At 56.7% G+C, this 22976-nt stretch overlaps 1 protein-coding gene across 2 annotated transcripts; it reads left to right on the top strand.

The window, feature by feature from the left end:
• Positions 1-1962: 1962 nt before the first annotated feature.
• LOC138754662 (vesicle-trafficking protein SEC22b-like) lies at positions 1963-18671 on the top strand. Of its 2 annotated transcripts, none has more exons than XM_069919264.1 (5): positions 1963-2086; positions 8448-8557; positions 10796-10956; positions 14511-14657; positions 18097-18671. In XM_069919264.1, exons 1-5 carry the CDS (start codon positions 2012-2014, stop codon positions 18141-18143), a joined length of 540 nt encoding a protein of 179 aa, XP_069775365.1. In that variant the 5' UTR covers positions 1963-2011; the 3' UTR covers positions 18144-18671. The 2 variants fall into 2 exon arrangements, with proteins under 2 accessions (XP_069775365.1, XP_069775364.1); XM_069919263.1 differs by having other exon boundaries at positions 15292-18671.
• The last annotated feature ends 4305 nt before the right edge of the window (positions 18672-22976 follow it).

Genomic DNA, 22976 nt, shown 5'->3' with positions numbered 1-22976 from the left:
TCACGTCTCCAGAATGGAGGACCATCGCCTTCCCAAGATCGTATTATATGGCGAGCTCTCCACTGGCCACCGTGACAGAGGTGCACCAAAGAAAAGGTACAAGGACTGCCTAAAGAAATCTCTTGGTGCCTGCCACATTGACCACCGCCAGTGGGCTGATAACGCCTCAAACCGTGCATCTTGGCGCCTCACAGTTTGGCGGGCAGCAGCCTCCTTTGAAGAAGACCGCAGAGCCCACCTCACTGACAAAAGGCAAAGGAGGAAAAACCCAACACCCAACCCCAACCAACCAATTTTCCCTTGCAACCGCTGCAATCGTGTCTGCCTGTCCCGCATCGGACTGGTCAGCCACAAACGAGCCTGCAGCTGACGTGGACTTTTTACCCCCTCCATAAATCTTCGTCCGCGAAGCCAAGCCAAAGTAAAGTTTTATGATATAAAATGATGTAAAACAGGGCAGCTGTGACAGGGGTTTAAACTGCATCCTGTGGCTGAACTTCCCGGAAAATCTTATTTTCAAAAATAAAAGTGATTCCCAACCGCGAATCGTTTGCTGTCATGTGTGAGGAGATGGAGGAAAATGCACTGTTCTCGTTGCCATCCAGGGAAATAAACTCACACAGTAGGTCACAAGATCACAACATCACAAGATAAGGGGGCAGAAGCAGAGCATTCGGCCCATCGAGTGCTCAGCCCCTCCACCATGAGCTAAACCGTTCTCATATCTCATTCGAATTTCCTGCACTTTCCCCCTACCCCTTGATTCCCCTGACTCATTAGACACCTGTCAATCTCCCCCTTAAACTCCCCCAAGGATTGGGCCTCCACAGCTGGACGTGGCCACGAGCACCACGACCCTCTGACTGAAGGAATTTCTCCTCATCTCCGTTTTAAACGGGTCCCCTCTAATTTTCAGACCGTGCCCTCTCATCCTGAACTCGCCCACCAAGGGAAACATCTTATTCACATCGACTCTGTCCAATCATTCAGCACTCGAGATGAGATTCCCTCTCATTCCTCTCTACTCAAATGAATTAAGTCCAAGAGCAGATAAACGCTCCTCATACGTTAATCCCTGGATTCCAGGAACCATCCTGGTAAATCTCTGGACTCTCTCCAACATCATCACATCCCCTTCTAAACAGCCCCAAAACTGCACACAGTTCTCCAAATGGGGTCTGACCAATGCCCCATTGAGTCTCATTACCACCTCCCTACTCTTCAACACAATTTCCCCTTAAAACAAGGGCATTCGCTGTCTTTAATCACCAAATACTTTAATACAGAAATAAACGACACCACAGAGGAAATTAAAAACCAGCAAAAAGGGTGGGGAGGGCGATGGGGGCTATGCGGGGGCAGATAGGGGTTACACGGGGGGGAGATGGGGGTTACACGGTGCGAGATGGGGGCTACACGGGGGAGATGGGGATTACAAGGTGGGAGATGGGGGCTACATGGTGGGAGATGGGGGCTACACGGGGGGAGATGGGGGTTACACGGTGGGAGATGGGGCTACATGGGGGGAGATGGGGGTTACATGGGGGGAGATGGGAGTTACATGGTGGGAGATGGGGGTTACACGGTGGGAGATGGGGGCTACATGGGGGGAGATGGGGATTACAAGGTGGGAGATGGGGGCTACATGGTGGGAGATGGGGGCTACACGGGGGGGGGGAGATGGGGGCTACACGGGGGGGGAGATGGGGATACACAGGATGATGGGGTAATGGGGGAGATGGGGGTTAGGGTGAGAGAGGGATGGAGGGGGAAGGTGAGGGAGGAGAGAGATGGAGGTAAGAGAGGGAGGAGGCGAGTGAGAGGAGATGAGAGAGAGGGAGGGTGAGGGAGAGCTGATGGCGACGTCGCCCGAGCCGCGGGAACGGCCGCCAGGGGGCGCTGTCTGCGCCTTTAAGGAGGAGGCGGGCCGGGGGCGGGTTGGGCCGACACTCCGCACCGCCCCTTTAAGTCCAGGCGCCACGTCACTGCGAGTGGCTCCGTTGCCGGAGACATGATCCTGATGACCATGATCGCCCGGGTGGCGGATGGGCTGCCCCTGGCCGCGTCGCTGCAGGAAGACGGGCAGGTGGGTGGGGACAGGGGGCCGGGACTCCCGGGGATGGGAACAGAGCGCAGGGACCCCCGGGGATGGGCCACAGGGGGCCGGGACCCCTGGGGATGGGGAACAGGGGGCCAAGACCCCCTGGAGGATGCGGAATGATCCGCGACCCGGGATCCTCGGGGATGGGGAAGCCCCAGGGATGGGGAACTGGGGGATGCGACCCCTGGGAATGGCGGACGGATTGGGACCCCCAGGAATGGTGTACTCTCTGTGACCCCCTTGGTTTGGGCGATGGGCTGGGACACCTTGGGGTGGCGGACAGGCTGACGTTGGCCTCATCCCAACAGGAGGACGGGCAGGTGGATGGGCGTGCGGGGTGGGGCTGGGACCCAGCGGTGGGGGACGTGGGTGGACGCGTGAGAGGAAGGGTCAGGGAGGTAGGGTGAGGAGATACCTGGGTCACAGAGGTCAGCACATTGGGTTAAATGGACAGGTTAATGGGACAGGGTTGAAGGGTCCGAATGGGACAGGGTTGAAGGGTCCGAATGGGTCAGGGTTGAAGGGTCCGAATGGGACAGGGTTGAAGGGTCCGAATGGGTCAGGGTTGAAGGGACCGAATGGGACAGGGTTGAAGGGTCCGAATGGGACAGGGTTGAAGGGTCCGAATGGGACAGGGTTGAAGGGTCCGAATGGGTCAGGGTTGAAGGGACCGAATGGGACAGGGTTGAAGGGACCGAATGGGACAGGGTTGAAGGGACCGAATGGGACAGGGTTGAAGGGACCGAATGGGACAGGGTTGAAGGGACCGAATGGGACAGGGTTGAAGGGACCGGCACTGATGAGGTTGAAGGGACGGGGTGGAAGGGACCGGCGCCGGCGGGGTGGAAGGGACCGGCGCCGGCGGGGTGGAAGGGACCGGCGCCGGCGGGGTGGAAGGGACCGGCGCCGGCGGGGTGGAAGGGACCGGCGCCGGCGGGGTGGAAGGGACCGGCGCCGGCGGGGTGGAAGGGACCGGCGCCGGCGGGGTGGAAGGGACCGGCGCCGGCGGGGTGGAAGGGACCGGCGCCGGCGGGGTGGAAGGGACCGGCGCCGGCGGGGTGGAAGGGACCGGCGCCGGCGGGGTGGAAGGGACCGGCGCCGGCGGGGTGGAAGGGACCGGCGCCGGCGGGGTGGAAGGGACCGGCGCCGGCGGGGTGGAAGGGACCGGCGCCGGCGGGGTGGAAGGGACCGGCGCCGGCGGGGTGGAAGGGACCGGCGCCGGCGGGGTGGAAGGGACCGGCGCCGGCGGGGTGGAAGGGACCGGCGCCGGCGGGGTGGAAGGGACCGGCGCCGGCGGGGTGGAAGGGACCGGCGCCGGCGGGGTGGAAGGGACCGGCGCCGGCGGGGTGGAAGGGACCGGCGCCGGCGGGGTGGAAGGGACCGGCGCCGGCGGGGTGGAAGGGACCGGCGCCGGCGGGGTGGAAGGGACCTGGTGGGAGGGACCGGCGCCGGCGGGGTTAAAGGGACCGGCACCGACGGGGTTTAAGGGACGGGGTTGAAGGGACCACAGGGTGGGGTTTGTTGAGTTTGCATGTTCTGCCTGTGACCGCGAGTGATCTTCCCACCTCACCAGGGGACCATCCCACGTCAGTTAATTGCCCTTTATTATCACCCCCTGACCCCCACCCCCTGTCTCTCTCATTTCCCCCCCCCTGTCCCCCACCGTTGTCTTCTTGAGCTGTTCTCGTTGGACAGAAGGATGAGGGGGACCTCATCAAGACATTTCGAATGTTGCAAAGCCTGGACAGAGTAGATGTGGGAACATCCTTCCCCATGGTCGGGGAGTCCAGGACAAAAGGGCACAACTTCAGGATAAAAGGCCGTTAATTTGAAACAGGGACGTGGAGAGATTTCTTTCGCCAGAGGGTCATGAGTCTGTGGAACTTGTTGCCACGGGCGGTTGTGGAAGTGGGGTCGCTGGCAGAGATCAATTTGGAGAGTCAAGAAGACCTAATGCTGAAACAGTGCCTGTGATTGGGACAGGAGTTCGAATCCCGGGCTCTCTGTAAGGAGTTTATACCTTCTCCCCGTGTCTACGTGGGTTTACTTCCACTTTTCAAAACGTATTGGGGGTGTAGGTTAATTGGGTGTAAATTGAGCGGAACAGGCTCATGGGCCAGAATGGCTTGTTACTGTGCTAATTTAAATTTTTAAAATGTAAAATCGAGGGTTGGGGAATGGAGCTCAGCTTTTCCCCTCCCAATCGTTGGCCTGTGCTCCTCCCTGCCTCCCTGCCTCCCTGCCTCCCTGCCTCCCTGCCTCCCTGCCTCCCTGCCTGCCTGCCTGCTCTCTGCTCGTACCTCGATAGAGGGCCCAGCCCCAAATCGCCGTTAGCCCTTCGTGGATGCTGTGTCACCTGCTGAGTTTCCCCAGCACTACTCCGAATCTCCCCACAGGTGCAGGCTGGGACCGTCGCCACGGAGACACAAGTGGCAGAGCGACACTCTTGGGAGATAGCAGGGCTTCGAGGGGACCAACAGCCTCCTGTGTTGTCATCTGGCATGCTGCCCCTGAGGAATAGCTGAGATCTCCGTGAGCTGTAAACATGCAGAATTGCTGGAGGAACTCAGCCGGTCTCTCGGCGTCCTGACATTTCTGGCCCGAGCCCTTCGTCAAGGTACAGATGGGGAAAGAAGGGAGAAGAGTGCAGACCAACAAATAAAAGGTGTTAGTGGGGTAGGATAAGTGAGTCCAGAAGCGTAGTGGTCAGTCCAACGCAGTAACAGTGCCAGCAACCAGGGTTAAAATCCCATGCCGTCTGTGTGTTCTCCCCGTGTCTGCGTGGGTTTCCCTCAGGGGGCGGGAGAGGCTCCGGTTTCCTCCCACCCTTCAGAAATGTACTGGGGATGCAGGTTAATTGGGCGGCACGGGCCTATGAGCCGGAAGGGCCTGTACGTCTAAAAAAAAGAGCCAAAATCAATTCTCACCTGCTCCCCTCTTTTCCCCCTTTCCGTTCTCCTAACGCGCCCCCCCCATTCACCCAGCCATCCCTTCTCCCCTTGATCGCTGCTGTCCCCTCCCTCCCTTCTCCTGCCTTTGTGCCCAGCCCCCTTTCCACCCCCCACCACTCTTGTTCGGACATTTTGCTCGTCTCCTGACGAAGAGCTCTAGCCCAAAATGTCGGTTCTGTATCTTTACCTTTGCTCTATAAAGTTCACTGAGTTTCTCCAGACGGCATTGGTGGCTGCAGCCTTTTGTTTGTTGCTCTGTTCTCCTGCCAGTCTTTCCCCTTCTTTCTCCTGCCAGTCTTTCCCCTTCTTTCTCCTGCCAGTCTTTCCCCTTCTTTCCTCAGTCTTTTTCACTCATAGCTTGGCTGGCATGGCTAGTGCAACGCTGTTCCAGTGATTGGGACCGGGTGGGGGTTAGAATCCCGCACTCTCTGTACATTCTCCCCGTGTCTGTGTGGGTTTTCCTCGGGGTTTCTTCCCACCGTTCAAAACATACCGGGGATTGCAGGTCAATTGGGTGTAAATTTGGCGGCAAAGGCTCGTGGGCCGATAGGGCCTGTTACCACGCTGTAGGTCAACATTTAAAAAGGTCTCAGGCCTGAAACATCGATAATACATCTTTACCTACTATGGATGCTGAGAACGGCTGAGTTCCTCCAGTATTTCATCAAACACCAGAGTCTGCAGACATGGTGGTTGAAGTAAAAACACGGCGCTGGGGAAACCCAGCAGGTCAGACAGTGTCCTTTGACCAAAGATAAAGATACCCCATTGTAAGAATCCAGAGAAGATTTACTAGGACGTTGCCCGGACTTCAGGAACTGAGTTATAGGGAAAGGTAGAACAGATTAAGACTTTATTCCCTGGAACGTAGAAGAACAGGGGGAGATTTGATTGAGGATGTTGCTCAGACTTAAGGAACTGAGTTACAGGGAAAGGTCCAACAGATTAGGACTTTATTCCCTGGAATGTAGAAGAACGGGTGGAGATTTGATCGAGGTATTTAAAATTATGAGGGGGATCGACAGAGTAAATGTAGGTCGGCTTTTTCCACTGAAGGTGAGTGAGATACAAACCAGAGGATGTGGGTCAAGGGTGAAAGGGGAAAGGTTGAGGGGGAACTTCTTCACACACAGAGCAGTAGGAGTGTGGAACGAGCTGAGGTGGTGAATGTGGGTTCAATGTTAACATTTAAGAAGAATTTGGACAGGTACGTGGATGGGAGGGGGATGGTCAAGATGCAGGTCAGTGGGACGAGGCAGAATAATAGTTTGGCACAGACCAGAAGGGCCAAAGGGCCCGTTTCTGCTGTAATTTCCATACTTAACCAATGTTTTGGACTTGAGCCCTTCATCAATGAACATTTGTTCACACCTCAAGCCTGAAACATGGGCTTCGTATCTTTCCCTTTGCTGTTTGACCTGGCGACTTTCCCCAGCATTGCTGTGTTTTTCACGGAGTCTGCAGGCTCTCCTCCTGCCCCCGACTCACCTTCACCGCCCACGGAAATCACACTGATGGATTATCCAGAGGCTCATTCACTCCCCAGTCGCTGATACATTAATCCTGCCCCCCCCACTAACCCACCGCCAGCCTGGATATACCTCCATGATAGGCCACGGACCATGTCTCACCGCGGTCTCGCTGAGTGTCTCAGAGCGCAGCTGGTAAACAAGTGGACTCCCCAAGGCAGGGCGCCTCCCTCTTCCTAAACAGCTGAATAAAACATTAACTGGACAGTAAACAGGGGGAACGGAATGGAGTGTGGAGTGAATGTGGGAATCATGTGACCTCTACACTGCCAGGCACAAGACAAGGTGCTGATTACCCAGCACAGAGCTCGTTCCCTGCTTTCTACACTGACCCCACCCCAAGGGAGAGAAGGCTTTTTGGGGCCTTTCTCAGCCGGCACCGTCTGAATTCTGAAACTTTCCGAGATTTCCTGCTTCTGACTCATTCTGCTTATTCCTTGAGGAAGGCCTCAGGCCCAAAATGCCAGCAATGTATCTTTGTCTCCAATGGATGCTGAAAAGACTGGCTGAGTTCCTCCAGTGTTTCGCTGTCTTTTTATGAAAATCATGTGAGATGGCGCGAGAGTAACAACTGGAGTCTCAATGTGGACAGGACCAAGGAGATGATCGTGGACTTCAGGAGGACCAGGAACAGCCACCCTCCACTACACGTCAACAACTCTGTAATTGAGAGAGTGGAGAGCACCGATTCCTTGGAGTTCACTTAACCAGTGACCTATCATGGACACTCAACATCTCCTCACTTGTCAGGAAGGTGTGACAGCGACTACACTTCCTGAGAAGACTGAAGCGGGAGAGGCTACCGGCCACCATCATAACAACCTTCTACAGGAGCTCTATCGAGAGCGTCTTGGCCGGCTGCATCACAGTGCGGGGATGGTCGCTGCAGAGAAATGGATCGGAGGTCAATCCATAGGATCATGAGTGGCAGAGAGGATCACTGGGGTCTCCCTCCCCCCCTCTCCCATCGACGTGATTGACCGGGATTGTTGTCTGAGGAGGGCATGCAAAATCATTGACCCTTCCACCCTGCACACAGCATCTTACAGCTGCTCCCGTCGGGGGAAGAGATACAGGAGGATCAGAACTAGCCCAACCAGGCTGAGGAACAGCTTCTTCCCACGGGCAGTGAGGATGCTGAACGACCAAAGGAATCACTCACACTGACCCTCCAAGACTCTACTATTTCTTAAACAACATTAATTTATTTTTATATATTGTTTGTATATGTGTTACATCTGGATGTGCTCTGCGTGTTTTGCACTGAGGACCAGAGAACGCTGTTCCGTCGGGTTGTACTTGTACAGTCAGGTGACAATAAACATGTGTTATGGGTCAATTCGGAGGGACCTTCACTCTGTGTCTGACCCCAGGAGTGTGTGATGGGTCAGTGCAGAGGGACCTTCACTCTGTGTCTGACCCCTGGAATGTGTGATGGGACGGTGCGGAGGGAACTTCACTCAGTGTCCGACCCCGGGAGTGTGTGATGGGTCAGTGCGGAGGGACCTTCACTCTGTGTCTGACCCCTGGAATGTGTGATGGGACGGTGAGGAGGGAGCTTCACTCTGTGTCTGACCCCGGGAGTGTGTGATGGGACGGTGCAGAGGGAGCTTCACTCTATATCTGACCCCAGGAGTGTGTGATGGGACGGTGTGGAGGGACCTTCACTGGGTGTCTGACCCCAGGAGGGCGTGATGGGACGGTGCAGAGGAACCTTCACTCTATGTCTGACCCCAGGAGGGTGTGATGGGACGGTGCGGAGGGAGTTTCACTCTGTCTAACCCCTGCTGCCCCTACCCTGGGAGTGAGTGACGGGACAGCGAGTTCCCTTGGAGTAGAAACCTGAAACCTTGTTCTTTGTTACAGTCTGGACGAAATCTACAGGAATATCAAAACCAGGCTAAGCAGTTGTTCCGGAAGCTGACTGAACATTCTCCGGTGCGGTGTACCCTCGAGACAGGATCGCTGATGTTCCAGTAAGTGCAATTTGGTAAGATTATGGCTGATCTGGTTGTGGGCTCTGCTCCACTCACCCCCTCATTCCACATCATCCCAAAGTCCGTCTTCTTCAAAAATTTATCTATGTGGTTTTACTGAGGCACTGTCTACTGGTTCACTGGGCAGGGAGGTCCCGCCGGTTCACTGGGCAGGGAGGTCCCGCCGGTTCACTGGGCAGGGAGGTCCCGCCGGTTCACTGGGCAGGGAGGTCCCGCCGGTTCACTGGGCAGGGAGGTCCCGCCGGTTCACTGGGCAGGGAGGTCCCGCCGGTTCACTGGGCAGGGAGGTCCCGCCGGTTCACTGGGCAGGGAGGTCCCGCCGGTTCACTGGGCAGGGAGGTCCCGCCGGTTCACTGGGCAGGGAGGTCCCGCCGGTTCACTGGGCAGGGAGGTCCCGCCGGTTCACTGGGCAGGGAGGTCCCGCCGGTTCACTGGGCAGGGAGGTCCCGCCGGTTCACTGGGCAGGGAGGTCCCGCCGGTTCACTGGGCAGGGAGGTCCCGCCGGTTCACTGGGCAGGGAGGTCCCGCCGGTTCACTGGGCAGGGAGGTCCCGCCGGTTCACTGGGCAGGGAGGTCCCGCCGGTTCACTGGGCAGGGAGGTCCCGCCGGTTCACTGGGCAGGGAGGTCCCGCCGGTTCACTGGGCAGGGAGGTCCCGCCGGTTCACTGGGCAGGGAGGTCCCGCCGGTTCACTGGGCAGGGAGGTCCCGCCGGTTCACTGGGCAGGGAGGTCCCGCCGGTTCACTGGGCAGGGAGGTCCCGCCGGTTCACTGGGCAGGGAGGTCCCGCCGGTTCACTGGGCAGGGATTTCCACATGTTCACCAATCTCTGGGTGAAGCAGTTCCTCCTCATCTCCATCCTAAATCTACATTTTAAATGTTGAGGCTTTGTGGACAGTTCCAGTCTCACCTGCCAGTGGAAACAACCCCCTGTTTCTTGTCTCTTGCTTTCTCCATTTATAACCATATAACAATTACAGCACAGAAACAGGCCCAGTTCGGCCTTTCTAATCCATGCCGATCTTGTGCACTACTTCATTTAGACTGAGTGTCTGAACCTTCCTGACTAACCTCCCATGCGGGACCTTGTCAAAGGCCTTGCTAAGTGTAGACAACATCCACAGCCTTTCCTTCGTCAACTTTCTTGGTAAACTGCTCGGAAAACTCTATATTTGATTAAATATGACCTGCTACACACAAAGCCACGTTGTTGACTATCCCGAATCAGTCCCTGGCTGTCCAAATAATTGTACATCCCATCTTAGAACACCCTCCAATAATTTACCCTGCTACTGATGAAGGCTCACCGGCCTGTAAGTTCAGGGTTACTTTTGGAGCCTTTTTTAAACAACGGAACAACATGAGCTCCCCTTCGACCCTCTGGCACCTCACCCATGGCTAAGGACGTTTTAAATATTTCTGCCAGGGCCCTTGCAATTTCAGCTCTGGGTCTGAGGGAAAACCTTGTCAGGCCCTGGGGATTTGAATTTAAAAAAACTGAATTAAATTTAAATTCAGACTTACAGCAGGGTGACAGTCCATCTTTCGGCCCACAAGCCCGTGCCATCCAATTTACACCCAATTAACCTACAACCCCCGGGGACACCAGACCCCCCCCACAGGGGAAAACCCACGCGACACGGAGAGAATGTACAAACTCTTCACAGTGAACCCTGGCCACTGACGCTGTAACAGCATTGCGCTAACCGCGGTGTTAACCATGACACCACTCACTTGGATTTGTGCGCCCTCATTTGCCTCAAGAGGGACCTCACCAGTGTCCTGTCCAGCAATGGAGGCCTCTTGACCCCTAATTACCTGCCTGATCTTCAAATCAGCCTTTCGGGACCCTGATGCCCCTCTTCGTGCCCCCTCCCCCTCCGGGGAATCCCGCTGGATTCTCGACGATCCCACTGCCCCATCTCTCCACTTGGCCCTGACCTTTGCCCCAGGCAGCCCCATTTGCTAATTGGGAGCAGGTGGTGGGGAGAGCTACTCGGCTCCACAGTTTGGCCACTCCAAGTGATGGCTCCTTGGGCTGGCATCTCAGACCTGGCGTCTGAGGTCTCTGCTCCCCACGTTGCCCCCCACCACTTCCAGCAGAGATGCCTCAAGGGGTGTGGATTCTGCTTGAGGCAGCAGACATTCGAAACCCCCCCCCCACCCCCCACATCAATTGTGGGACCCTTGGGGTTCACGGGATCTTCCTGTGCCCACAGTTACCTGATTGACCGGGGCGTCTGCTACCTGGTGCTCTGTGAGGGAAACTACCCGAAGAAGATGGCATACACCTTCCTGGAGGAGCTGCAGGCGGAGTTCAGCGAGCTGTACATCAGGAGGGTGGCCACCGTGTCCCGGCCCTACGTCTTCATTGAGTTCGGTGAGACGGGCACCCAAGGGTGGGGGAGGGAGGGGGTCAGGTGGCTGGGAGAAGGTCCACAGAGCCAAATCACAGTGAAGGGGGAATAGCAGGCTAGACAATAAGCAGGGTTAACGTAAGAGGAGCGTCTGATGGCTCTTGGCCTGGTCTCGTTGGAATTTAGGTGTATGGGGGGGGGGATCTTACTGAAATATTCGGAATGTTGAAAGGTGGGGACAGAGTAGAAGGTTATTTGTAGAAAGGTTATTTCCCACGATGGGAGAGTCTAGGACAAGAGGGCACAACGTCAGGATTGAAGGGTGTCTGCTCAGAACAGAGATGCGGAGAATTTCTTTAGCCGGAGGGTGATGAATCTGTGGGGTTTGTGGAGGGAGGTTGTGGAGGCCGGGTCATTGTGTGTATTTCAGCAGAGATTGATGGGTTCTTGATTAGCCAGGGCAGCAAAGGGTATGCGGTGAAGGCCAGGCAGTGGGGCTGAGTGGGGACATAGATCAGTTCGTGATTAGAATGGCAGGGCAGACTTGATGGGCTGAATGGTTGATGTCTGCTCCTTTGACTTATGGTCTTAATCGGCCTGAGTCTGTTCTGAAATTCAAACATGAGTTGATCCATTTCTTTCCCCACTCAGCCCCACTGCCCGGCCTTCTCCCTATCACCCTGTTTGGCCTAATTTTTGTCTTGTGGCCCCCTCCCTCAGACCCCATGCCAACGAACGCCGGGATTTCTGCCTCCTGCCCTGGTGGATGTGCCGCAGGTTAACCCACGGGGGATTGGGTAGGCATCTCGAGGGTGAGGGTGGTTACCGGGGTGATGGGGGCTCTGGGGAGAGGGGCTCAGCTGCTGCTGCCAAACCCTTAATTGGACCCGGCGGAGAGAGTGTTTCTCTGCCTAGCGTCAGTCCCTCCAACGACTGCTTGCCTCCTCTCTGAGGAGGAGGGGGGGTGGGGCAGATGATCAACCCTGCGATCCATGCGGGGCTGGAGCGTGGGTGGGAGACGGGAGCCCCTGGGGGAGCCCATGGTCTCAGGGAGAAGTGCCTGAGTTGGGGGACAGAACTCAGTGATGTCCTCAGTAAGGGCCGGGCTGGGGGAAGGGGAGCGGGGGAGTGGGGGCTTTCTCCCTGGAGTGAAGGAGACAGAAGGGGGTTGCTCACAGAGGATGGTACAATCATGAGGGGTGTGGATAAGATGAACCTTCCCTAACCCTGGGTTAAAGTCCAATCCAGAGGGCATAGGTTTAAATTGGAAGGCAAGAATTTAAAAGGAAGCTGAGGGGATATTTTTCACATTGAGGATGGGGGGAGGTGAGAGGCGAGATCCCGGTGAATGAGGATGGGGGAAATGAGAGGTGAAATGCGGATAGTTGTGGAAAAGCAACTGAGAGGATCATGGAGACCATTCTTCCCCACCCCTCTTCCTATCGACAGGATCTACCGGGATCGTTGTATGAAGAGAGCGTGTAAAATCACTGAGGACCCCTTCCACCTCGCACACAGCATCTTTCATCTGCTCCCGTCGGGGAAGAGATCCGGGAGGATCCGAGCCAGCCCCACTAGGCTGAGGAACAGCTTCTTCCCACGGGCAGAGAGAATGATGAACTGCTCACACTGACCCTCCCCAAGACCGTCATTTTTACCAAAAAACATTGATTTATTTCTATATATGAATACTTGTCCTGCATTTGTTCTGTGGGTATGGTTGTATGTCGACGATCCTGTCGATGGTGGGGAGGGAGACCCCACTGATCCTCTCTGCTGCTCTGATGATCCTGTGGATTAGTGATTCCCAAAGTAGGCACTGCCGCCCAACTGGGGGCGATGGAAAAATCCAAGGGGTGGGGTGCTGTGAGGGGAAAGGGGGTGCTGTGAGGGGAAAGGGGGTGCTGTGAGGGGAAAGGGGGTGCTGTGAGGGGAAAGGGGGTGCTGTGAGGGGAAAGGGGGTGCTGTGAGGGGAAAGGGGGTGCTGTGAGGGGAAAGGGGGTGCTGTGAGGGGAAAGGGGGTGCTGTGAGGGGAAAGGGGGTGCTGGGAGGGGAAAGGGGGTGCTGGGAGGGGAAAGGGGGTGCTGTGAGGGGAAAGGGGGGGTCGGTGAGGGGAAAGGGGGGGTCGGTGAGGGGAAAGGGGGGTCGGTGAGGGGAAAGGGGGGTCGGTGAGGGGAAAGGGGGGTCGGTGAGGGGAAAGGGGGGTCGGTGAGGGGAAAGGGGGGTCGGTGAGGGGAAAGGGGGGTCGGTGAGGGGAAAGGGGGGTCGGTGAGGGGAAAGGGGGGTCGGTGAGGGGAAAGGGGGGTCGGTGAGGGGAAAGGGGGGGTCGGTGAGGGGAAAGGGGGGTCGGTGAGGGGAAAGGGGGGTCGGTGAGGGGAAAGGGGGGTCGGTGAGGGGAAAGGGGGGTCGGTGAGGGGAAAGGGGGGTCGGTGAGGGGAAAGGGGGGTCGGTGAGGGGAAAGGGGGGTCGGTGAGGGGAAAAGGGGGGTCGGTGAGGGGAAAGGGGGGTCGGTGAGGGGAAAGGGGGGTCGGTGAGGGGGAAAGGGGGGTCGGTGAGGGGAAAGGGGGGTCGGTGAGGGGAAAGGGGGGTCGGTGAGGGGAAAGGGGGGTCGGTGAGGGGAAAGGGGGGTCGGTGAGGGGAAAGGGGGGTCGGTGAGGGGAAAGGGGGGTCGGTGAGGGAAAGGGGGGTCGGTGAGGGGAAAGGGGGGTCGGTGAGGGGAAAGGGGGGTCGGTGAGGGGAAAGTGGGGGGGGGGGGGGGAAAGACGTTTCGAACCTTCAGTCTTGCTGTGGTTGAATGAAGTTGGTGCAGTAATTTTCTGGCCAGACACGGGGTGGCAGAAGTGAGCCATATAAACAGCGACCAGGCGTTCTCACAAGAGCTGTCTTGCTGGCCGTCGTGTTATGTTGACGTCATTACCGCCTGCTCAGCGCCACCACTAACCTCCCTCCCCTCTCCGCTCAGCGATATTCAATGGGTGTGGGGGTGCTCGGGATGTGGCCTAGGGTGCATCATTGGTGTGGACTGACCTCTGATCCATTTCTCTGCAGCAACTGTACCCCCCACTGTGACCTGCTGGCCGGGACACTCACGATCGAGCTCTTTGACATGATGGTGGCCGGTAGCCTCGCCCGCTTCAGTCTACCCAGGAAGTGCAGTCTCTGTTGCGCCTTCCTGACAAGTGAGGAGATGTTGAGTTCACGACAGGTCACTAGTTCAGTGAACTCCAAGGAACTTGGTTCTCTCCACTCCAGAGTAGTGGAGGGCGGTCGTTCTAGTTCTCATGAATCCACGATCATCCCCTTCGTCCTGTTCATGTTGAGACTCGTGTGTCTCGCGCCACCTCATGAGATTGAGGGGGATATGGGCAGACTGTGGAGAAATAGTACCAGCTCAGGAAGGTCACTTGGCTTGCATGGGCAGATTGGGCCAAAGGGCTTGTTTCCCTGATCTAGAATCTGATGATCAGAGGTTCACTGGACGATCTGTCAACATGGGAATTCCCCCACCTCTGCCAGTCTAACACCCCCCTCTCCCGTTGATTTAACCTTCCCTCCCACCCCCCCCCCCTCCCTGCAGACACCTACATCCAGAAGCTGAAGAAGTCGTACAGTGACTCATGGTCCCACCGCAGACTCGGGTCTATCAACACCGAGCTCCAGGACGTACAGCGCATCATGGTGACCAACATCGAGGAGGTGCTGCAGCGCGGAGAGACGCTGACTGGTGAGGATGCTCCCACCCCCGACCCGCCCCCCCCCCCCCCAAGCTGAGCTCGGACAGACACCTCACCGCTGATAGGGGTTTGACGGTGGGGGGGGGGGTGTGGGAGCAGAGTCTATCACTGGTGGGGATGTGACCATTCCTATCCCTGTCTGGGTGAAGGGTCCTGACATAGGCTCTGAGCTCCTCCAGCTCTCAGGGGTTTGCTCCACACACGATGCCCCTTCCGACCCCACTTGTCACCCCCCCCAGCTGCCCGCCCTCCCCTCTGCCTTCCCCCTATACATTCTTCCCCCCCTTGCTCTTCCCACCCCTGAGGATCCCCTCGCCTCCTGCCCCTGAGGCCCTCTCTAAACCTCTCTCCTCCAGGCCCTCTCTCAGCCTCCTGCCTGCCCCTGCTCGGCCTCGCACCCCCTCCTGCTCGCCCCCAAGGGCCGCTCTCTCTCCCCCTCCTGCCCGCCCCTAAGGCCCACTCTCTCTCCCCCTCCTGCCTGCCCCCTAAGGCCCACTCTCTCTCCCCCTCCTGCCCGCCCCTAAGGCCCACTCTCTCTCCCCCTCCTGCCTGCTCCCTAAGGACCACTCTCTCTCTCCCTCCTGCCTGCCCCCTAAGGCCCACTCTCTCTCCCTCTCTCCTCAGCCCTCAACACCAAAGCCAGCAACCTCTCCAGCCTCTCCAAGAAGTACCAGACTGACGCCAAGGAGCTCAACTCCCGGTCTCGCTTCACCAAGATGGCTGCCACCGGCGTCTGCATCTTTGTCATGGTCCTCTACTTCTGGTGGCTGTGAACTGGGCAAGGGAAGGCCGCGGGCTCTGGGACGGCCTAACCGGGCCTGTCCTGGAGCGATCCTAGGCACTGCTGCAGGGCTAATCTGCCTGGTGGGCTTCCGTGGGGCAGTGCGACGGGGGCAGATGTGAGGGGTGGAGGTTGGGGAACGAGCAGTGCCCACAGAATAAACCCTGGAAGTCCTGTCCTTCAACCTAGTGCCCATCTCCCTAAACTCTCCTCACCCTTCCAATCCACGTCATTGGTCCCCATATAGACCACCTTCCCTCCTGAGGATGTCGTGAGCTCGATAGAATTTATCTCGGACACTGGCACCAGGGAGACAACGTACCATCCTGATACTCGATCCCCTCCACTGAACCTCTCATCTGTCCCCCTAACGATGGAATCCCCTCTCACTACAGCTCGCCTCTCCTCTCTTCCCTTCTCAGCCACAGGGAAGACTCCGTGCCAGAGACCTGATCACCGTAGCTTGTCCCTGGTGGGTCATTCCTCCCCCCCAACACTATCCAAAATGTTATTGAGGGGAGCCCTGCACTGCCTGCCTGTTCTCTTTCCCTGTCCTGACTGTCACTCATCTAGCCTCTTCTGATAACTTCTATATCTAACCCCCCCTCCTCCCATTCGCACTGGCTCCCCTGAATCCCTTGATACTATCCCACAGAGAGGGTACGTACGGGGTCATTCTTCCTCCCTCACTCAGTCCCACAGAAAGGGATGGGGGATAGATACGGGGCGACACTCCCCAATACACCACCTCCCTCTGTTTCGCATACTGAGGGGGGATGGGTCCTCGTGGGGTGGCCGGCCTGGTGTCCGTCCCCTGCGGGGAACGGGAACCCCAGCAGCGCTCTGTGCGACCTGCCAAGGGGAACCTCTGGCCCCTCCTGGGCAGAGCTGACTGCCCCCCCGCCCCACAGGTGATCACGGTACCAGAGCCACAGAAGGTCCTGCATCCCTTCCAGGGCTCTCCCTCGTTGACCTCTCACCCCCCACCCCCCTCAGGCCCCCCGGCCACTCTGTGCCTTGCTTCCGGACGGCGAATGCAGGTTAAATGCAGACCCCTCCCACCTTCTATTTCCTGACTGGCTTTGTCGCAGTGCCCTGAAACCTCCCTCTCCTGAGAGAGCCCCAGGATGGTTCCACGAAGGGTCCCTGGATGCAGGATGAACTTGGGCCTTGGCAGGGGAGGGGGGAGAATTGGGGCCTGTGTCAGTGTGGTGGGGTGCAAGTCAAGGGGCCTGGAGCCTTCCCAGGTTCTCGTGGGATGGATGATTGGCAAAGCAAGGCAGGAGGGCAAGGGACCTGTCACTCGAGGGTTCCCAAAGGTGAGGTCAGCAGGGGCTGTGTGGCTGCGGGCAACTTCGGACGAGGGCCGGGGACTGGCTGAAGGGGAACTGGGATGTGAGAAAGGGGCTTCCTGACCGTGTCGGAGATTTGGATCTGGAGGCTGTGGGAGCTGGAGGTGAACCCATGGACGCTGGGGGGGGAGACTGGAAGGGGCACCAAGACATTTCTGCCAACGGTGAATCTTTATCTGCCTTACAGTCGACTAAAGGGAACTTTGTGTAATAACAATTTCTGTTTTATTACTTGACAATAAAATGTCAAAGCTGTGGGATTCTCTGTCCAGCAAAGCCTCATATTTAATCTAGCGAGTGGCCAGCTTGTAGAATGCTCCCTGGGCCGTAGTGGTGCCCCTCTGGGTGGTTGGTTGGGTGAGTGGGGGGATGGGTGGTTGGGTGGGGCGGCCACTCTACCTTGACGTGCGGTCTCCCTAAGGCAAGGGCTGTCAGCCAGCAAGGCTTCGGTCTGCCCACTGCCCCGCGCGTCAATCACCCAACCCTGCTGCCCTAGCTCCCACGCGCGACAAGGCCCCCTGCCTAGGAAATGGGATTTCCCCACCCAAGAGCAGACCTCTCTTGTGGGGGCAACAAATAGATCCCTGGATTGGAGACGTGTGCAAGTAGGCCCTTCAGCTCAACCAGTCCTGCTGCCCCCAGTCCCTCTCTAAACCAGTCCCATGTACCTGTGCTTGGCTTTTATCCCTCTGAACGATTATTTCTCTTTTGATCTTTTTTTAAATTGGTTTTTATGATAAATACAGGTACAGATGGAACAAAATTGGAAAAACAATATCACACATGTGTATATCAAGATAAAACTTAAAACAGTTTTCTCGGAACCCCTCCACTGCTCTGAGAGAAGATATCAAAAGATTAGTCAAAATCCTATTCTATTATTTAAAACATCTGAGCAGCTTATCCCGAGGGTTGCATACATTTTGTAGCTCTTGATTCAGACTGTACTGACAATAACTACACCAGCAGTGCTAGTATAAGACAGCTTAAATAAACTAATATGTGCACTAAGAGGTCTTGTTTCTGCAAGACGGACCTGGAAGGCCAGACTGTAGCTCTGGACTGCTTTATAGACAAGGTAACTGGGATGACCCCTGGTGACGTAGTGGTGTAATTACATCTCACCACACAGACCGTGAATCAAAACACAAAGGTTAAGACACCATCTCATCTGGAAGATCTAATTACATTTTTAAAAAAAATTACATCCAGTGAAAACAAGGCAGAAAAGATCACCATGTATCTTCACATTTCACCAAACACGTGATAACGAGTTTTTTTTCTCAACTTAAACAGGACATAATGCCAGAGAACCATTGGGCGCCTGGAGTCTTCCCGTTTGAGTACGACGGCTCTTCGAGCCAACAGTGTAGAGAAGGCCACAGCCCGATGCACAGGGACAGAGAAACTCCCTGCATCTGGGTCAAAAGAGAGCAGTTGTTGGGCTGGATCATAACTCCACTTGGGGTACAGTTGAAAAGATATTAAAAATTTCGATTTCTATGGACGGACACGACCAAAACATAGTTCTCGAAGTAACAATATCAGATTTGCATCTGAAACAAGTTGGGTTTTATGATCAGTGAATATTTCCATAAAAGTATAATAACTTTATTAAGTTTTTGAGATCTTTGAGTGTCAACTGACACAATCCAAATTAATTACTTGTTACCGTTTTATAATGAAATATCTTGTATTTTAGTTTTGGGATAAGTTTAGGGGGAGGGTGGCCAAAAGGAGTTTTTAGATTTTAGTATTTAAATATAGAGTTTCAGCATTTTATTATATCCTTCTGGTATAATCTTAATTCTTGACAATATATATGTTGAATAAATAAAATATTAAAAAACAAGTAGGATTAATATGAGAAAGGATATGAGCCAACTTATTTTTGTGAACACGATGGATTAATGAATGTCAGGCACATATTGAAGATGTATTCACCAGTTTCAGAATCTTGTCCCATAGATCCTTAGATAAGGGTCTTGCAAGTTCTAATTCCCTAACCTTTTTAATCTTGTCGTGAAGAACTGGGCGTAATTTCAATGATCTATCATAATTAATTCCATTTAACCTTTTCTGTTATTCATAAGTATTGTAAGAAAGTACATTGTTGCCCCATCTTTCTTCTCCCCCTGGCCCTCTCTACTCCCCACCCCTCCCTCTCTACCTCCCATCCCCTTCTCTATCCCAGCTACACCCTTTCAGACAGATGGCAGGAACAGACCTCGGGGAGAAGGCTGTGTTGTCACTGTCCCCGGGGAGAAGACCGCGTTGTCACGGTCCCCGGGGGGAGGGCCACGTTGTCACGGATCCTGGGGAGAAGGCCGCTTTGTCACAGACCCCAGGGGGAAGGCCACATTGTCACGGACCCCGGGGAGAAGTCCGCTTTGTTACAGACCCCGGGGGGAAGGCCGCATTGTCACAGACCCCGAGGGGAAGGCCGCGTTGTCACGGACCCCGGGGGGAAGGCCGCACTGTCATGAACTTCAGGAAGTGCTGTATGATGTGCTTCGCAGAAACTTGCGTAAACGCAGATATATTCCAGACACGTCACTACAGCCTGTGGGCTACGCCCTCCACCACACTGACCGAACACCGGCGTCTGGATAAACCAGGGGAGGTGACATTTGTGTCATCATCGAGGTGCACAGACGTGACGGTTGTGTCCCAGTCCAGCTCCCCCGATCTGGAAGATCTGGCGATCAAGTGTCGCCCATTCTACCTGCTGAGGGAGTTCACCACCATCATCCTGGTCGCCGTGTATGTTGGGACTGACCCTATGGTTAACAGCCACGAGGCAGCACATCCGGATGCCTTCCTGATCATCTTGGGGGACTTCAATCCTCGCCGGTTGTGGCAGGGAGAGCAGTACGGCCTACAAAGCGAGGTGACCACTATAGACGGCTGTGATGTTTCTCTGCTCGGTGAGCAGAACACATTCTATGCACACTTCGAGACTGACAATTTAACTGTGCCCATTTGAATCACCGCAAAAGGCTGGGGTTCCTGTCTCTGAGGCCGATGTCATCCAAGATGGTGAGTCCTCACAGTGAGTCAGACGAACCTGGCAAGGGACTGAAGATCTGCGCCAACCAACCAGCCGGAGTTGTCATGGACATTTTCAACCTCTCTCTGCTGCAGTCGGAGGTTCCCACCTGCTTCAAAGGGCCATCAATCATCCCAGTGGGAGCTACCTTGATGACTAACGCCCAGTAGCACTAACTTCTACTGTAATTAACGTGACCCAAGCAAAGATCTGGACCCACAGCAATTCACCGATGTCACAGCAGATGCAATCTCAATCAGCTCTGGATCACTTCGAAAACAGCAACTCCTACATGCGTCTGCTCTTCATCAACTACAGCTCGGCCTTCAACACCATTATTCCCTCATTCCTGGTCAACAATCTCCCAACCTTAGGCCCCCCTTTCCAACTGGATCTTTGACTTGCTCATCAGAAGACCAGTCTGAACGAATTGGAAACACGTCTCCTCCTCACTGATGACCATCTCAGATGCCCCTCAAGGATGTGGGCTTAGCCCACTGCTCTACTCACTACACACCCACGACCGTGTGGCCAGGCACAATTCCGATACCATCGACATGTTTGCCGATGACACCACGGTTATTGGCAGAATCACAAACGGAAGCGCACAGGAGGGAGGTCGATCAGCTCATTAACTGGCGTGACGACAACAACCTTGCGCTCAACATACCAATGTGATTGTGGACTTCAGGGCAACACGAATCAGTCCTCATCGAGGGCTCAGCAGTGGGAAATTAAACACTAAGAAGGTTGAGGAATTTGAGGAGATTCGGTCCGTCACCCAGGACTCCAGCGTAGCGTTTAGCACCAGCAATTGGGATTGGTGTTGGAATCCCATGCTGTCTGTGAGGAGTTTGTACATTCTTCCCATGTCTGTGTTGGTTTACCCCGGGGTCTCTAGTATCCTCCCACCCTTCATATCGTACCAGGGCTTGTAGGTTAGTTGGTTGGCAGGGACTCATGGGCCGAAAGGGCCTGTTACCATGCTGTATGTCTACATTTAAATTTTTACCGCTGGACTGGGGAGAGCATTCTGGCTGCATCACAGTCTGGGTCGGAGGCGCCAACACTCAGGACAAGAATAAACTCCAGAGGGTTGCGAAATTGGCCTGTGACATCACGGGCACCAGACGCCACTCCATGGAGGACATCGACATGAATCAATGTCTTAAAAAAGCAGCCTCTCTCTCTCATGGACCCCACCCCCAGGCCAGGTCCTCTTCACTCTGCTACCAGTGGCGAGAAAGTCCAGGAGCCTGAAGACACAAGGGCGGCTTCTTCCCCCCCTCCCCCATCTGACTTATCATTCACTATTTCTATTTATTTTGTAAGGTGGTTTAGATAAATGTTTGGTCTGTGACGCTGCTGCAAAACAACAAAACTCCGATTCTGACCCGGAGAGAAGGATGTGTTGTCTTGGCACCTCCCCACTCGAGGATCCCCTGTTCCCCCCACCTTGCGCTGGGACCCATTCCCCTTTGAGGATACCCTTCCCTCACCCACCTTACCCCGCCCCCCCCCCCGGAATCGCACACAGGGCTCTCCCTCACACCCGTCCCTTTGGGTGTGACCTTCCCCCTCCTGGACCCCAATCCCACATAGGACACTTTCCTTTGCCATCCCCTGGGGGTCCCAGGTAGACACCACCCACCCCCCAACATGCCCGCACTCTCAGGGATGTTGAGGGTGGGGGTATGGCCTCTGTCTGGGGGACTGGCTTCACCCTCCTGATGTGCCTGTGCCCCACTTCTCAGCTTGGAGACCACTTTGTATGTTTCCACCTTTGGCACTGAGTGGTTGGGGGGGGGGGGTAAGAAAGGGGGAGGGGCTAATGTTGGGGGGTGAGGGTCACTAGAATGGGGAGAGACGGGGGGATGGAGATGCACAGGGCCCCAGATCTCCTCAATTTCCTTCCACCTTTGCCCCTCCACCACCTTCTCACATCTCTCATCCTTTCTCCCCCACCCCCTTTCTCCCACCACTCTCCCTCCCTCCCCCCTCTCCCTCCCCACCTCTCCCCCCTCTCCCTCCCCCCTCTCCTCCCCCCTCTCCCTCCCCCCCTCTCCCTCCCCCCCTCTCCTCCCCCCCTCTCCCTCCCCCTCTCCCTCCCGCCTCTTCCCTCCCCGCCTCTTCCCTCCCGCCTCTCCCTCCCCCGCCTCTCCTCCCCGCCTCTCCTCCCCGCCTCTCCCTCCCCGCCTCTCCTCCCCGCCTCTCCCTCCCCGCCCCTCTCCCCACCCGCCTCTCCCCTCTCCCCACCCGCCTCTCCCCTCTCCCCACCCGCCTCTCCCCTCTCCCACCCGCCTCTCCCTCTCCCCACCCGCCTCTCCCTCTCCCCACCTCTCTCCCCTCTCCCCACCTCTCTCCCCTCTCCCCACCTCTCTCCCCTCTCCCCACCTCTCTCCCCTCTCCCCACCTCTCTCCCCTCTCCCCACCTCTCTCCACCTCTCTCCCTCTCCCCACCCCTCTCCCCTCTCCCCACCCTCTCCCCTCTCCCCACCCCTCTCCCCACCCCTCTCCCCTCTCCCCACCCCTCTCCCCACCCCTCTCCCCTCTCCCCACCCCTCTCCCCTCTCCCAGCCCTCTCCCCACCCCTCTCCCCTCTCCCCAGCCCTCTCCCCAGCCCTCTCCCAGCCCTCTCCCCAGCCCTCTCCCCAGCCTCTCCCCAGCCCTCTCCCAGCCTCTCCCCAGCCCTCTCCCCAGCCCTCTCCCCAGCCCTCTCCCCAGCCCTCTCCCAGCCCTCTCCAGCCCTCTCCCCAGCCCTCTCCCAGCCCTCTCCCCAGCCCTCTCCCAGCCCTCTCCCAGCCCTCTCCCCAGCCCTCTCCCCAGCCCTCTCCCCAGCCCTCTCCCAGCCCCTCTCCCCACCCCTCTCCCCTCTCCCAGCCCTCTCCCCTCTCCCCAGCCCTCTCCCCTCTCCCCAGCCCTCTCCCCTCTCCCCAGCCCTCTCCCTCTCCCCAGCCCTCTCCCTCTCCCACCCTCTCCCCTCTCCCACCCCTCTCCCCTCTCCCCACCCCTCTCCCCTCTCCCACCCCTCTCCCCTCTCCCACCCCTCTCCCCTCTCCCACCCCTCTCCCAGCCCTCTCCCCACCCCTCTCCCCTCTCCCACCCTCTCCCCTCTCCCACCCCTCTA

This window comes from Narcine bancroftii, chromosome 2 (assembly GCF_036971445.1).
Source record: "Narcine bancroftii isolate sNarBan1 chromosome 2, sNarBan1.hap1, whole genome shotgun sequence".
NCBI lineage: Eukaryota > Metazoa > Chordata > Chondrichthyes > Torpediniformes > Narcinidae > Narcine > Narcine bancroftii.
The sequence above is the reverse complement of the archived record's forward strand: the minus strand, read 5'-3'. Positions and strand labels throughout refer to the sequence as shown.

Excerpts from the sequence above, each read along its gene's own strand:
- LOC138754662 (XM_069919263.1), top strand. The coding sequence starts at position 2,012 with ATGATCCTGATGACCATGATCGCCCGGGTGGCGGATGGGCTGCCCCTG. Across the intron at positions 8,558-10,795 it reads ACAGGATCGCTGATGTTCCA|TTACCTGATTGACCGGGGCG; the intron begins GTAAGTGCAATT and ends CTGTGCCCACAG. Across the intron at positions 14,658-15,291 it reads GCGCGGAGAGACGCTGACTG|CCCTCAACACCAAAGCCAGC; the intron begins GTGAGGATGCTC and ends CTCTCTCCTCAG.